The sequence below is a fragment of the Panonychus citri genome, unplaced genomic scaffold (assembly GCF_014898815.1).
Source record: "Panonychus citri isolate SS breed McGregor unplaced genomic scaffold, ASM1489881v1 Contig00057, whole genome shotgun sequence".
NCBI lineage: Eukaryota > Metazoa > Arthropoda > Arachnida > Trombidiformes > Tetranychidae > Panonychus > Panonychus citri.
Genome location: NW_026515462.1, coordinates 1 through 14,900, shown reverse-complemented (window position 1 = coordinate 14,900; position 14,900 = coordinate 1). Strand labels below are relative to the sequence as shown.

Genomic DNA, 14,900 nt, shown 5'->3' with positions numbered 1-14,900 from the left:
TCACTTCTTTTTCATTTTCTTTCGTTACATTTATTGGTGCCATTCCAATTGTTCTATGAATTGATTTATTGTATCCATCAACAATATCAACAAGTGCATCAATATACCTTCGACTTTGTTCATAATGCATGTATCTATATATTCTGGTCCTTAATGTTCTATTAAATCTCTCAACGATTGCACATTTAATCACATCATCAGTTGATGTGAAATGATTTATCTTCAATGATTTTAGATGTGACTTGAGAATACTATTAACAAATTCTTTCCCTTGATCAGTCTGTAATTTTTTAGGTTTTCGTTTAGCAGTGTTCATTATTTTTATGAAAGCTGTTTTTATTGTCTGTGCTGATTTATCAGGAACGGCTTCAACCCATGCATACCTACTTAAACAATCAATAACTGCTAACAAGTATCGATGTTTATCATTATATTTAGCTAACCATGTCATGTCCATTAAATCTGCTTGCCATTGCTCGTCAATTGAATCAACAAGAATAGGTAATCTCGGAAATTTTTTAATAGACTTTTTGAATAAGTTGTATGTAGATTGTTCAAGTAACCAATCGTGGACTTGTTTATATGTAATATCTGGCATGATCTCTCTCGCGGTATCAAATAACCTTTTAATACCACCGAATGATCCTGGATTTAATGGGTTGTAATAAATTTGTTTTAAAGACTGCTCCATTCTGATGAATTTTTCTTTCTTGATGATATTGATGATCCACTAGATTTACTTCTTTCATGAAATGCTGTTATTGCATTCCTGTTTTTAATATGTTTAAATAGAAGCGGGTATTCGTAGATAATTTTATCAAGAATGAAATTATACCCATTTGGTTTCTTTTCTTTCGGACTTTTCGTTACTAAATAGTTGACTATTGTTTTTAATTTACTTCCTCTTATGATGGTGCCATCTTCGCGAATAATTCTTGATGATCTATCTAGTAAATTTGGAATTCCTCTTAAAGCTTGTTTTAAACTTTGATTACTTGACTCATCGGTGAAATTCAATGGTTGAGTAGGTCCAGGAGTTGATGTAAATATCGGTCTTGGGATTTCATTACCAAGTGAATGTAACTGTTGATGTTCATAATTCATATTTTGTGTATCATTTTCTTGCATACTCTCCACCACCTCTTCAGTCTCCTGCTTGGTGTTATCAACAGTTTGATTAATATTTGTATCTTCAACTTTTTCATTTTCTAAACTTTGAGCGATTGCATGTAATATTGCTTGCACTTTATTTTGATTATTGTCACTTCTCAGATTAGGAAAATTATCATTTGTTTTTGCAATGGCTGTATTGAGATAATTAACTTTAGTTTCAATAGGCAAGTTCTTATTAAGTAGTCTTTTAGCTGCACTAGGTTTATTAAATGATCTTCGATATTGGTCTTCTGATAAAAGTACCATTCGTGTAACTGTATTCATTTTGTTTTATCAAAAGACCTAACCTAACCTAACCTAACCTAACCTATTATAATATAATATAATATAATCTAACGTGACAGGTTAGCGAGTAAAGTGATTGCTGGTACGAGTAAACTGCTGAGGAATCCACCTCGTTGATGTAGTATTGTCCTTTTTATATTAGCGCTTGGAAGTTTCACAATTGATCGAATTTTATTCTTATACGGTATTAGCTTTTTCTTTTGATACTTGGAAATTTTTATATTTCCTTTCAGGGTTTCTTTCGCTATCTCTTTGATAACCCTTATAATACATTTAGGTGAATTTTCTAATATTTTTTTCAACTCTTTTCTTGTTTTAGCTTTTTTAAGCCTCTTCAATTGATTGAGACACGTGTATGCTTGTTGAACTGTCATACTAAATAAACAGTTATATACTTTTCTTCATCTAGAACATTAGTTAGAAATCTGATTTCTTCAGGTGTATCAGGTCTCAAATCAAGAAAAAGATATGAATAAGGTTTCTTTGTAGCGTCTTGGTAAATTTCTTGTATTTTCTTAACTTTTCCTGGCATAATCTGTCTGGCTATATGTGTTATCATTGATTGCTCACGAGGGTTCTTAAAGTAAACTATATATTGTGCATTGAGTGAAATATTTCTGCTTTCATTACCTCGAGAGAAAAAGTTCTGAACTAGATAAATGACTGATAAGTTTCGGTGATGTGACCCTTTTGTGAATAATTCACTTACAACTCTCGAATTACTTGACTCAAACATTAAATCATCAATTATTATCCATTCGGGTTGAGTTCCATCAAATCTTGACATTATATTTTCAGGAAGACCCTGTATAAAGTTTACTTCTTGTAATGATTCGAATGTATCTTGATATTCTCCGTAAAAGTATGTTATTCGTACTGGTGGAGGTAGACAATACTTATCAACATTATTTATTAGCTTCTTTACCCATTCTGTTTTACCACAACCTGTAGGCCCTGCGATAACCATTGTGAATGGATGATGTAAATAAACATTATAGGACTTCATTTTAATTTAAGCTTTTTTTTTTATTTGGCTTTTTTTATTTAGCTTTTTTTATTTGGCTTTTTTTCTTAAACAGTTAGGGATTGGACCCATTTTTTCATCATTAATACAGTATTTAAAGAACATTTTATGAAGGGTGCTTGGATAATATGGTGGGAACAGGGTAATCGGTCAATATCTTTGATAGCTTTATGAGTACAACCTATTGATAGGATATTTATAGTAGGAATATTAAATTCATTGAGAATTTCCTCAGCTTCACGGGACTTGACAGCGATAATGTTTTTATTAGGGGACTTGACAACATCATGAAACTCTTTTAAAATGGAACCAAACGCTTCTCTTGATATATGTAGATCATCGGGTGAATTCAATTCAAGTCCATGGTGGTTTTGAGTTAAATAGGTGACATCAGCTAGGGGAAAAGGGTAATCAGGTTCATCGACATCAACTGAAACTTTGAGACAAATTATCTCTGAATCACTTAGACAAGCGATCTCTTTTGGGTGGTAAACTTTATTCATACGGAACCCTTGGGTATCGAAGAAGCCACAAATATCGTCCATTATGGGGCTGGTTGCCATTGAATGAGATAGAAATAGTTGACGAGTGAAATGAAAGTAGCTGGATCACTATTGTAAAATTCAGTGACTAACTCGTGATCGAAATGTTTAATATTTTCGACAGCTAGATTACACCGTGGTGGTAATTGTAATGGAGCGAGAACGTTGCTGAGGAAGAAATCCCAATATTTTCCGACAAGAGGAACAAGCGAATTTATAACTTCACGAGATACTGGCTGGGAAACTTTGTCAATTATTGATTCACCGTAAGTTGATGATAGTTGAGTAGAAGTGAATAAGGTGGAAAGAATCTTGAATTTAGCGACTCTTTCTTCTCTTGGTTTCTTTTGGAGTTTTAACAGGAAAAATAGAGCTGGATGAATTTCCAATAGTCTAATGTATGTTGGTTGAGACAGGAACACAGTTTTATCACCTTTTGTAATCTTTAACCGGTCGTTATGTGACTCGATTTTAACACTGTAAAATTCACTTGGGTGGAAAACGTTAGATAAAGTTGCTTCAATATAATCAGCTATAAAGTTGAATTCAGAAAGAGTACATGAAACACTGTATCCGGTGGGAGATAATGAACGATTATAGGCAGTAATATTAACACGAGAACATAAAATTTCACCGTTTAAAAAAGACCAAGATTGTTTGAGGTAGATGAAATTACCTAAATGTACTGGGTGAGAAGAGAACCATTCCATTATAGAACTAAACACAAAATGGCGGACATGTCAATGTGCTTCTACTTATATTGAGAAGAAGAAGCGCCATCTATGATTGATGGAAGTATTTAAATGCGCGTTTTTGAAAGGAGAGTCGCTAGAATAGACTCTATATCAGGTAAAGTCTTAGCTCCAGTTACAATTATACTTCCAGTTGAGAAATATTGGAGAGTTACACCATTTTCTTTCAAGTAAATAGCCGGAAATAGTTCAGGTTCATATTGTAAATCAGTATGAGCTTTCAGTAAATGAGCTGAATTTATCATATATGGTAAATACGATTGAGCTACAATATTACATATTCGTATGAAACTGACTGAATTATTAGGAAATAGTTTTTGTAATACAGTTGCAGGTTTGCTTACATCCGTGACACCGGTTGCCACTACTTTACCGGATGCAAATACAAGGAAAGTACACCCTTCAGATTTAATTACTTGAGCGTTATAAGCTTTTTTACGTTTTGAATTATCAACAGTAATATTGATTTTTCCGTTAAGATTCCAGAGACTCACCATTAATTTTATTTCATATTTAAGCGACTCGTAATTCTGGGGGCATATAGACATGGTAATAGATATTTAAAAAGTACACGATAATAACAAGAATAACTAGGAAGATTAAGAGGACAAGTAGACACATTGAAGTTTGAAGTAGAAATGAATAAAGGGAAACTGAATCAGGGGTATTTATATGTGAGAAAAGAGCGGGACACATTTTTTTTTTGAATTTTAAAATTTCATTTTTATTGATGAGTCATATATAGTGTATTTAGTGTATTTAGTGTATTTGATATTGATACAGGGCTTATACAGATTATGGACCTTGAATGAAATCTGGAATATATAATGGATTTCTTTGTAATACACGTAAATGATGTAATAATTGAGTCCTGAATATATCGATTCTTCTCAACTCGACAGCGTACTCATATGCAGGGTCATCAAAATCAGGCATTATTCTTTCACGAACTATTCTGAGTGAGGCTTCTAAATCCTCTCGAATGAATGGAATGTACCAATCACTAAGGTCAAACTCAAATTGTCTTAATCTGGTAACATATGGACGAGCTCTGTTTGTAAAGTAATCCAGTGAGGACTCATAGGTTTGAATTAACTGTAAGAGTAAGGAACATTTATTAATAACTTTAAACTAAAGTAACATTAATAAATATATACTTACTCTTTCATATTGAGGTCTTGTTCTCGCCATCACAGAATAAACACTTGAAAACTGATCGCCAGAAGAGATACACATCTTATGAAGTCTGAAACTGAAATGAGAGTTTGGAGATGTATTATGGAAATTTTAGACATGAAGGGCGGAGTCAAAAATTCTATTGGTTATAAAAAGTAGACAGTGATTATTAGTTATCGAAAAAAAATTAGCTTAAAAAAGCCAAAATTGTTGATCAGGAAATTACCAGATGGCGCCACATGTGCTAGAAGTGTACTTGTATAGAAAATTCCATTATAATATTTAATAACACATCTTATGAAGGTTTTCTGAAGTGTGCCAGAAGTTAACCCATATATAATAACATCATAGAACACTCGGTATTCAGAAGGCTCCAAAAGATGGTTTTTCATAGTGCCAGAGGTTAACTTGTATACTTGACCTCATATACAGGGTGCCCTAAAGGGCACCCTGTATTCAGATCACACCGTAGGATGATTTTCACTTTGGTACACCCTGTATAAAACTGTGCCAGAGGTTAACTTTTTATACTACTAGAGAAAATGATTAAATTGCGCCTTAAATTTTCCCTTTTTTGTTTAACTGTTAATTTAATCCAACAAAAGAAATTACCATCGAGAGTAAACACATTTAACACTAAACATGATTAAATTGAATTGAATTAAACGAAACTAATTTAAAAATTGTTTCCCAATTAATTAGCAATTTCAATTGAAAGGAAACATTTTCTATTAAAATTTAATCAGTTGATAACAATCAGACTGCCAAATGAACAATTCTCATCTCGACAAAAAGTAATTGATCTTAATTATGTTCCCTTTACAAATGAACAACAATTAAATTACAACCAAGGTAAATTTAACAACAATTAACTAAACCAGGAAATCAAAGTTAAAATCAAATTTACAGTTAGAAAATAATGATGATTTAATAACAAGAAGTACAATTAACTTGACAAGTAAATCGATTCAATTTAGATTATTGAAGGGAAAAGGTTAAATAATAAAAGTTAATCATCGCTAATCGTAAACAATTAAGTTACAACTTTAACCTTAATCGTCAAATTAAAAACCAAAGTAATTGAAAGTTAAATGGTTTGGTTGAGTTGATTGACCATCACGAGCAACAATTCATAACCTTCATTCAAGGTCATTTTATATTCATTTCTCATTTCAGAGTCAATTATCTTGAGGTCAAAGGGTAAGTGACCGATCAAATTGATGATACTGATTGTTGTTTAATTGTATTTATACTTTAAATTGATTAAAAAACGTTAAACTTTCCTGATTCCTTAATTTCTCTGAGTCTAAATCATAAATATTTCATGAAAGTTTTCATTACGTTGACATCACATTGTTTTAATCTAAATTCTGAGAAAAAAAGTGTTGACAATTTATTTAATCAATCAAAAGTCGAGGCATCAATATTAATACAATGGATTAGTACTGAGCGAATAATAAATATTGATAATAGGCGATAATCACACAGCTATTAATCAATTGATTGATTGTCATAATATACACAAAATAATACACTGATAAAATGTAATATTATTCAATAATTACAATAAGATTTATAATTTATAAGATGATAAATGTTATGATCTTAGCCAGAGAATCAACAAAATGTAGACACAGTGATTAGTTAATTGTTGATCATTTTAATCAACTAACTTTTTTCTTCTCGAGTTTAATTTCTCTATGTAAATCTATTGATTAACATTGATTTTAATTGAAACAATTCAAGGGCATATAAAACGTTCTCGATCTTTGAATTTATAAACTCATTTGTACTTTAATGTTCAAGGGTCTCGAGATATTAGGACAATTGTTCGTAAGAGTTAAAAAACGCCCGAATCTTTTTAATCAATCGTGGAATCGATCAATCAATTACCAAAGATCAATTATTTAGAAATCGGGGAAGATTAAAAAAAGAATATATAAAGAAAGTTAAACAATACTACTATTATTAACTAACTCGATTTCAAATCTATTCTTTTAATTGTTGTTAATTTATCCCAGGAAATAATCATGAACCATTTCTTAGCTGTTACTTTTGTCGTCGTCATTTCATCATGTAAGTATTAATACATTTACTTATGTCAACCGTACTCATTAGTAAATTTGACGATTAAATTTTTTTTCTCTGGGAATCTAAAGATGAATAGATTGTACTAATTGTTTCGATTTCTTTTTTTTTCTTTCGTTAGATTATTGTGATGCTCTTTGGAGTGGATCTAAATTTGGTGATTGGGCTAAAGGAAAGGCTCCTTGTGAGGTTTGCATGTCTGAAGTCATATCGGATATAACTGATTTGAGATTAGCTCAAAATGAGTTCTTACCTGAACTTAAGGAGCGTTGTAGTAATACCAACTCCTGAAGGATCTTGCGATTCTTATGTTAAAGTATTCGAGGCTTCATTTGACCTTCTTATCGAACGGCAAAGTAGAGCGCAAGGACTCTGTGCTTACTATGGTGTCTGTGAAGCTAATTCAACCTCGACATTAGTTTACAAATCTTCCTGCTGCTCCAGTTACACCTAAACAAAATCCTCCCAAAGTTTATGATAAGGCCGTTTGCAAGGAATGTAAAGATATTATCGCTGCGGTCACTTACATGGGCGCTGGAAACTATGCTAATACTTTCGCTGCTCTAGCTGAAAATGGTTGTTTGTGGTGGATGAAAACTGACGCAGTTCCAAGTGAAGAAGATTATAAAAAATGTTCCGACCTTAACTCTGTTTATTTCAATTCAATCACCGATAATATGATCGACAAAACTACTCAGAACTATTTGTGTTGGGATCTTTTCGATGTCTGCGAACCATCAGAAAAACCAAGTGAATTGAAATTACCATACGGCCAAAAATCAACCCATTAACCAACTAATCATTTCTTAATTGAAGAATCATAATGATAATTGACAATCAATATCAATTGTCTATTCCAATTGCTATTGAAAAATAAATAATTTCTCTGCAGTAACAAACTATCTCACAATTATTCTGGTTCTCTATCAACCAAAGAGTTGAATATGATTACTGATTATCTGTTAATGTATTTTTTTCATTTACGATTCGTGAACTCGTTTGAGGTTAGGCCACGAAAAGAAGATTGAACTTTGTCGCGAGTTCGAAACAAAAGTCGAACCTGATCTATCAGATTCGAAGTGAATGAAAAATCAAATTTTACGAAAAAAACGACAGATCATTTTCCTTTTTCATCGGTGATTATGATTAACTTTCAATTACAATTAAACTATTGATTATGTCTTAGTTTCAATTGTCAACAATCAGATTAATCCTTTGCATTTCTGTTGTTAATCAACTAACTTAAATTAAAAAGCAAGTTGAAAAACGGTTCATGATCATCAAAGTAACAATTAAAATCAGTTAAATTTTCAGAAATGTGAAAATCTAATCACATTTTTCTGCTTTAAGTTTAATTAGTTGAAAAAAGTAACAATTAAAACGTGAATACTAAATGAATTATTATCCCAAGGAACATGAAAATTGTGTGTTAATTAATTGTGATCAAATTTAACAAAGAAAAGTTTAAATCATGAAGGAAAAATTTGTCAAATCAATTGACTAATTTAAGATTGGTGTTAATGATTAACGGTTGGTGATGATTACGATGAAAAATTAATACATTTTGAAGGTAAGGAAAAGTTAATTGTAAGGAAATGATATAATAATTATAGCAATTCTAATGAACAGACGAAGCAAAGTAATCAAGCGAATCAGAATGTTAACAATTAACTGAATTAAAATACAATAATAAAGGTAAGCAAGTGAAAAGGAGTTGACTAAATAAGACATGAAACTAATTTTCATGTATTGTAACTGCAGTCAGTTAATTGTTAGTTGGAAAATCAAATCATCTTTATCTTTGCGAATCAACAATTTAACAAAAGTCACTCACAATTAAAACTCTTCTTGTTGATTCAGACATTTGCAGCTATTGACATTTGATCAGTTTCATTCAAATTGTGATTGTGACTATTTTATTGGATTCGTTTTGTATTTTTGTTTCTGTTGATTCTTGTTTAATTGTTATCATGTTTTCATCAACTGAATTAAATGTTGATCTTGTTGCTGATTGTCTACCCGATTGGCCGAAGGGTCCGCTTGATGAGTGGCGGTCAAGGGCAACCTTTGATTGGAAGATGATGAAACTTGTTCTCGAAGGTGATTATGTTATTCGTTATAAGAATCAAATTTGGTCCATGTTAAGATCAGATCCCGTTTTCCATCAAAATCCTTGGGACGAGTATAGTCGAGATGAGGAGAGACAATTAACTTTTGCTCGATTGAAGCATTTAGTTGATTATAAATTGTCTTCCGAAGATGAAGATCTAAGTCAACCTTTTAGGATTCCAACTTTTGTTCAGGCAATTGGTCAGTTTTCTTGGTCTTTAATTGTTAAACGGACACTTTCCTATGAATATTTTGTTCTTGCCTGTAAATCTGATAAAAGCGGCCGCAATTCAGAGTTAATTGTCGATGTGATGAACTTTAAAGGCCTCGGAGCTCTCAGTATAACGGAACTGGCACACGGAAGTAACACCAAGGCATTGAAAACATCGGCAACTTTTGATCCAAAGGATCAGTGTTTCATTTTTAATACTCCAAACTTGGAAGCGACTAAAGTTTGGTCTGGTGTTTTAGGCCAGTCGGCAACTCATGCGGTCGTTTTTGCTCAACTCTACACAGAAGATGGTGTTTGCCATGGATTACACTCATTTCTTGTTCCTGTTCGTGACTCAACCACATTTGAAACCTTTCCCGGGATCGTCATCGGCGACATGGGCGCAAAAGTGGGTCTTAATGGGTTAGACAATGGTTTTATGACCTTCAACAACTATCGAGTACCAAAGTCAGCCTTGCTTAGTCGCAGCTCAGATGTTACAGCGGAGGGAAAGTACATCTCTCAGGTCAAAGATAAAAGCGAAAGAATCGGCTCAACTTTGGGTGTCCTTTCATCAGGTCGCTTGTTTATTATCCAATTTGGTGTTACCAATATGCAGTCAGCGTTGACCATTGCAATTAGATATTCAGCTATTCGTCGGCAGTTTGGTCCAGCGAATGGCGAGGAAATACCAATAATCGACTATCAAAGTCAACAATGGAGGTTAATACCTTATCTAGCGGTTTCATTTGTGTTCCATAACTTTTTTGGCTCATTTTATCGTGATTTCGTTCAGTTTTACTTGGCCAAAATGGTTCGCGTTCCTGGCACCGATATTTCCGCCATGGGTGCTGAGATTCATTCACTGTCTTCAGTGGGCAAGGCAATGGTCACCTGGATAGCCATGGATACAATTCAAGAGTGTCGGGAATGTTGTGGTGGATATGGTTACTTGAAAGCCGCTAGATTTGGTGACCTGAGAAATGACCACGATGCTAATGTCACTTACGAAGGTGATAACAATGTCCTCCTTCAACAGACAAGTAACTATCTGATTAAATACTACAAGGAAAAGGTTGAAACGGGAAAACCAATCAGGTCACCTTTTGGTTCGGTTAATTTTATTGATTCAATTGATGCAATTATGGATAAAAAATCAAATAACAATCAACTTAATGATATAACCGGAGTGTTAAATGCTTACCAATTTCTTGTTTGTTATTTATTACGTTTAAGTTACTCTAAATTGTTACGAAAAACTGAACAATTAGGTGATCAATTCGCCGCTAAAAACGCAACTCAAGTTTACTATTTACGAAGCTTATCAATCGTCTTCTTTGAATTAGAAGCTCTTAATCGTTACCAATCATTTCTAATCAATTTTAATCATGCACCCAAAGAGATAATTAAAGTTCTCAAACAATTAGGTCTTCTTTATGGTCTTTGGTCAATCGAGAAACATTTATCGATACTTTATGAATCTGGTTACTTGTCACTTCCAAAGTCACAATCAACTGGAAGTGAATTGATTACCGGAACCCCGACGATAATCAAGGAATTGATTCTTCAATTGTGTTATGATTTAAAGGATAATTCAGTTGCTTTGGTTGATTCATTTTCTCCACCAGATCATATCCTTAATTCATCATTAGGATTATCCGATGGTAAAATTTATGATAACATATTTTCCGCTTTAAAAAATGCCAAAGGCGCTTTTGACCGACCAGAATGGCTCGAGGAATTAACTGTAAATGTTAAACCGAAGTTGTAATAATCGTAAATCAACTAATTAACTTAAATAAATAGTTCAAACTCATATGATATAATTTAAGAAATACATTAATGTGTAGCAATTACTTTTGAATAAGTATTACATTGTTAGATTATCAAGATTTAAATTGAACTTTTTTTTTCGGTTAAACGATTTGATTTCTAATCGTTAGCGCCTGTAATTGGTTGGTAAACTTTCTTGGCGTTGATTGTGATATAAGTCCCTTTTCTTGGACCCTGAACGAAGATCGCTGTTAATTGTTTACCATAAACACATCCAGTGTCCAGTCCAGTCGCTAATCGATGTAGTTGATGACCTCTTTTAGCGTCATGCCCAAAATAAACGTGATTAGGACCATTCCAAAGCGATGCCCATGGTTCACCCTCCTTTCCTTGTCTAACTGGGATATAAGAATTAGATGAATCATCTTTAATCAAATTCCTCATATTAACCATATCAAATGGTTGATTGTCTTCCAAGGGTAAACCAGGAATTAAACCAGCGTGAACAATTGTTATATTTAAAGCAGGTAATGTTAGAGTATAGGGAAGATTAATGAGGAAATTTAATTGTTGTTCGTTTAGATTTTTAATCCATTCGTAAACGGGTTGGGATGTTTTCGATTCTTTTTGCAATTTAAGATATTCTCTAATTACTTTCTCATCATGATTACCACGAATGCAGATACAATCCTTTGCTTCATCACTCATTAGGTATTCTAATACCTGTAAATGTTTCTCTCCTTTGTTTACCAAATCACCGACAAATATTTTCAATATTTTACTATTATTATCGCGATGAGCACTTTGGATACACTCGAACATCTCATCGAAACAACCATGAATATCACCAAGAATCAGAATCTCATCGTAATTATCGGTGAAGCTTTTTTCCAATGTCCGGTGTAACACTGGTGGAAGAGGAATATCCCATGGATGGATTGATTTACTAATTTGACCAGTGGAGAAGAATCTTGATCGAACCAAATAGAATAGATTAAATAGCATCCCAGACATGGTGGATGATTAGTTGATTGTCTGGATTAAGAAACAACAAGAAAAACACAAGAACAGAAAAGCTTTTGAAACAGAGAATTTCAATCAGCTGATTAAAGGATAACGTTTAAAGAGAAAGAGATGAAGAGGAAGAAGAGGAAGGAGAACAGCAAATCAGCTTCAACAGCCAAAGAAATGAAATATAATTAAGGAACAATTTGGAAAGTTAATTTGAAGAATTAAACAAAAAGTTGTCGATTAATTGTGAATAGAAATAGTAAAAAAAAAAGTTCGGATAATCAAATGGAGTCAAAGTCTTGATATTTTTCAGTTTGATTTTGATCTGTCGATATGGAGATTTCGAGACCTTTGATGGGAAACAATCAAGTGTCGAAGATAATTAACACGTTTACACGAATAATATGGACAGTAGACACATCGATACTTGAAATGGTCTTTGTAGAACTTCAATAATCTTTTATATTCTTCTTTGGCAGAATTAATCAAAATGGTTGAATTTTCAAGTTTTCGTTTAAGTCGTAACTTAAGTCGTTCTAATCGTTTAAGTTCAGAAGTGAGATGATCATTTGAAGATCGAGAAGAGTCTCTTGAATGATCTTCTTGGTTTTCTTGATCTTCCATGATTACAACAATTAATTAGACTAAAAGACGAGAAAAGGAAAGACTTGACCAAAAAGTAAGGATACTATGAGGTTCTACATAAAGATAATGTAGAAGAACTAACATTTTTGATAATTAAACTCAATAATCTCGATGTGATCAATCATAGAATCTTTGAGTTTAAAATCCTCAGACTAAATAAATCTATCTTGGTCGTTGATTAACTAAATCAGTTGATGATTTTTACAGGTTGTTAATTTTACAACTTTTTAATTAGATAAATTGTGGAAAATTTAAAATTTGTTTTTCCGTTTCTTTCCTTTCGATTTGACATTTGCTTCAATTCGTTCAAATAAACAGAAGAAAAATCCTCTGGTCAAAAGTGATTTATCCGATCTAATTACTTTATCTGCAAACGGGAATGTAGATTCACTTCTCATAGGCCAATCAGGCATTGGATCAACAATCTGATAATTAGCAGCTTCAGGTGATTCATTCATTGCAGTTGAAATGACCACTTCATTTTCAAACATATCAACTGAACATGTTGAATAGAGTAACTTCTTGGCTCCCAAAGTGAACGCTGTTTTCAACATGAGAGTCTGAAAACCGGCGAGTTTACCTATTCTGTGAGTATCAACCTGATCTCTGGACATTTCGGGCCGCCCTGTTCCGGAACATGAAGGATCTAAAAGAAGGACATCAATATCTTCACCAAGATACTGTGAAGCAATTTCAATAAAATCACCATGAACTGTTTTACAACATTTAACACCAAGTCGATCCAATAGAACCTTCATTTCACCCAATCGATTTGAATCTCTATCAATTGATACAATTTGACCTTCGTTTTTCATACAAGCGGCCATAGCTGCGGTTTTGGTTCCAGGAGCACAACAAACGTCCAGTATGTTCATGTTTTCTTGTAATCCCATGGCTTTAACAGCTAATAAACTGGCCTTATCTTGGATGATTATCTTTCCCGATTTATAAATGTCCAAACATGTCAAGTATTTGGTGGCAGCAGGTCGGAATACAAGAAGCTCATCTTGAAAATGAAAATCTCTCATGAAACTCCTCATCTTTAAAGCATGACAATTAGTCACAAAACTGGAAAACAAATTTAAAAATAAAATTAATCATTTGAAAATTGTTAAAATTCAATTGTTCGTTACGTTTCAAAGCAATCACTTTTCGTTTCATTGTGATTAAATCCATTGCAAAGTAGAACTGGAATTATCTCTTCAATCTGAGTTTTCAATTTATTTATTCGCAAATAAATATGTGTTTGAGTTTCTTGCTGACGGGCTTTCATTGATGCTAATTTCCTTCTATGCTCGACAATAAAATCAGTCTCAGCAATTCCTTGAGGTAAAGAGTAAAGAGCAACTTTCCGTTCAAATATTAACTTTCCAAGTAACACCGATAACAAATATGGATCAAGAGCCTGTTGACTTTCATCAATACAGAACTTTTTCATCTTATTGATGGATTCTTTATTCTTTTCAGCATTGATAGCTAAAGCATAAATTGCTTTCTTTTCCTAAACGAAAAAAAAGAAAAGAATAAAGAAAAGAAAGAATCATTAGTAAATCGCTAAAAGAAAAAAAATATTAGTTACCAAGGGAGAAAGAGAATCCGATAAATTGGAGATACATTTTTTCAAGCTCAGTTTTTTAGTATCAATTCGTTTAAGAATCAAAGCAGCTTCCCGATATTTAGTTTCAATTGTAGTTAAATCAGTTGTCATTTTTTGAACTGAAATAATTAACCAAACATAGAGAAAAAAAATCTGATGAGTTTTGAGAAAAAATTTCAAGAGAAAAATATAAGATCAAGTAACAAATGGAAAAACAAAACTTAGAATTAACATAAGAACATTTTAAAGATTATAATCATACTCACAGTTAATTAACAAAGTACGTTGCTTAATGAGGTATAAAAAAAAGCAAATTAAATTAATAAATGGTAACAATTAAGAGACAATTAAATGTAACATGTGAGTTGAAACATCAACACAAACAAAACGTTTTAAAGGTAAGTAACCATAGAAACAGTTCACAGCGGGAAGTTTAAATTCTATTCTCAAAAACAGATGGCGCAGCTATCGCTTTTCTTTTCATCATTCAGTTTGGCTCAAGAACTTAACTTAA

At 32.5% G+C, this 14,900-nt stretch overlaps 5 protein-coding genes across 6 annotated transcripts; 1 reads left to right on the top strand and 4 right to left on the bottom strand.

Moving 5' to 3' along the window:
• Nucleotides 1-3,823: 3,823 nt before the first annotated feature.
• LOC128385903 (TATA-box-binding protein 2-like) lies at nt 3,824-4,324 on the bottom strand. Its single transcript, XM_053344833.1, has one exon. It carries the CDS (start codon nt 4,322-4,324, stop codon nt 3,824-3,826), a length of 501 nt encoding a protein of 166 aa, XP_053200808.1.
• Nucleotides 4,198-5,316, bottom strand: LOC128385902 (uncharacterized). The gene is made up of 2 exons (XM_053344831.1): nt 4,938-5,316; nt 4,198-4,871 (listed from the first exon to the last, which is right to left on the bottom strand). The coding sequence occupies exons 1-2, from the start codon at nt 5,010-5,012 to the stop codon at nt 4,572-4,574; spliced, it is 375 nt and encodes a 124-aa protein (XP_053200806.1). The 5' UTR covers nt 5,013-5,316; the 3' UTR covers nt 4,198-4,571.
• Nucleotides 5,317-6,870: 1,554 nt separating this feature from the next.
• LOC128385898 (peroxisomal acyl-coenzyme A oxidase 3-like) lies at nt 6,871-11,131 on the top strand. The gene is made up of 2 exons (XM_053344827.1): nt 6,871-7,028; nt 7,162-11,131. The coding sequence occupies exon 2, from the start codon at nt 9,011-9,013 to the stop codon at nt 11,129-11,131; it is 2,121 nt and encodes a 706-aa protein (XP_053200802.1). The 5' UTR covers nt 6,871-7,028; nt 7,162-9,010.
• Nucleotides 11,132-11,149: 18 nt separating this feature from the next.
• Nucleotides 11,150-12,435, bottom strand: LOC128385901 (bis(5'-nucleosyl)-tetraphosphatase PrpE [asymmetrical]-like). Its single transcript, XM_053344830.1, has one exon. It carries the CDS (start codon nt 12,145-12,147, stop codon nt 11,293-11,295), a length of 855 nt encoding a protein of 284 aa, XP_053200805.1. The 5' UTR covers nt 12,148-12,435; the 3' UTR covers nt 11,150-11,292.
• A 562-nt stretch (nt 12,436-12,997) lies between these two features.
• LOC128385899 (28S rRNA (cytosine-C(5))-methyltransferase-like) lies at nt 12,998-14,788 on the bottom strand. 2 transcript variants are annotated; one of them, XM_053344829.1, is made up of 4 exons: nt 14,653-14,788; nt 14,369-14,505; nt 13,923-14,290; nt 12,998-13,857 (listed from the first exon to the last, which is right to left on the bottom strand). In XM_053344829.1, the coding sequence occupies exons 2-4, from the start codon at nt 14,495-14,497 to the stop codon at nt 13,041-13,043; spliced, it is 1,314 nt and encodes a 437-aa protein (XP_053200804.1). In that variant the 5' UTR covers nt 14,498-14,505; nt 14,653-14,788; the 3' UTR covers nt 12,998-13,040. The 2 variants fall into 2 exon arrangements, with proteins under 2 accessions (XP_053200804.1, XP_053200803.1); XM_053344828.1 differs by having other exon boundaries at nt 14,369-14,539; nt 14,653-14,777.
• Nucleotides 14,789-14,900: the final 112 nt, after the last annotated feature.

Coding starts and splice junctions, on each gene's coding strand:
- LOC128385898 (XM_053344827.1), top strand. CDS start 9,011: ATGTTTTCATCAACTGAATTAAATGTTGATCTTGTTGCTGATTGTCTA.
- LOC128385902 (XM_053344831.1), bottom strand. CDS start 5,012: ATGTGTATCTCTTCTGGCGATCAGTTTTCAAGTGTTTATTCTGTGATG. Junction 4,872..4,937: donor CAAGACCTCAATATGAAAGA/GTAAGTATATAT, acceptor TTACTCTTACAG/TTAATTCAAACCTATGAGTC.
- LOC128385899 (XM_053344829.1), bottom strand. CDS start 14,497: ATGACAACTGATTTAACTACAATTGAAACTAAATATCGGGAAGCTGCT. Junction 14,291..14,368: donor CGGATTCTCTTTCTCCCTTG/GTAACTAATATT, acceptor TTTTTCGTTTAG/GAAAAGAAAGCAATTTATGC. Junction 13,858..13,922: donor AAAAGTGATTGCTTTGAAAC/GTAACGAACAAT, acceptor TTTGTTTTCCAG/TTTTGTGACTAATTGTCATG.
- LOC128385901 (XM_053344830.1), bottom strand. CDS start 12,147: ATGTCTGGGATGCTATTTAATCTATTCTATTTGGTTCGATCAAGATTC.
- LOC128385903 (XM_053344833.1), bottom strand. CDS start 4,324: ATGTCTATATGCCCCCAGAATTACGAGTCGCTTAAATATGAAATAAAA.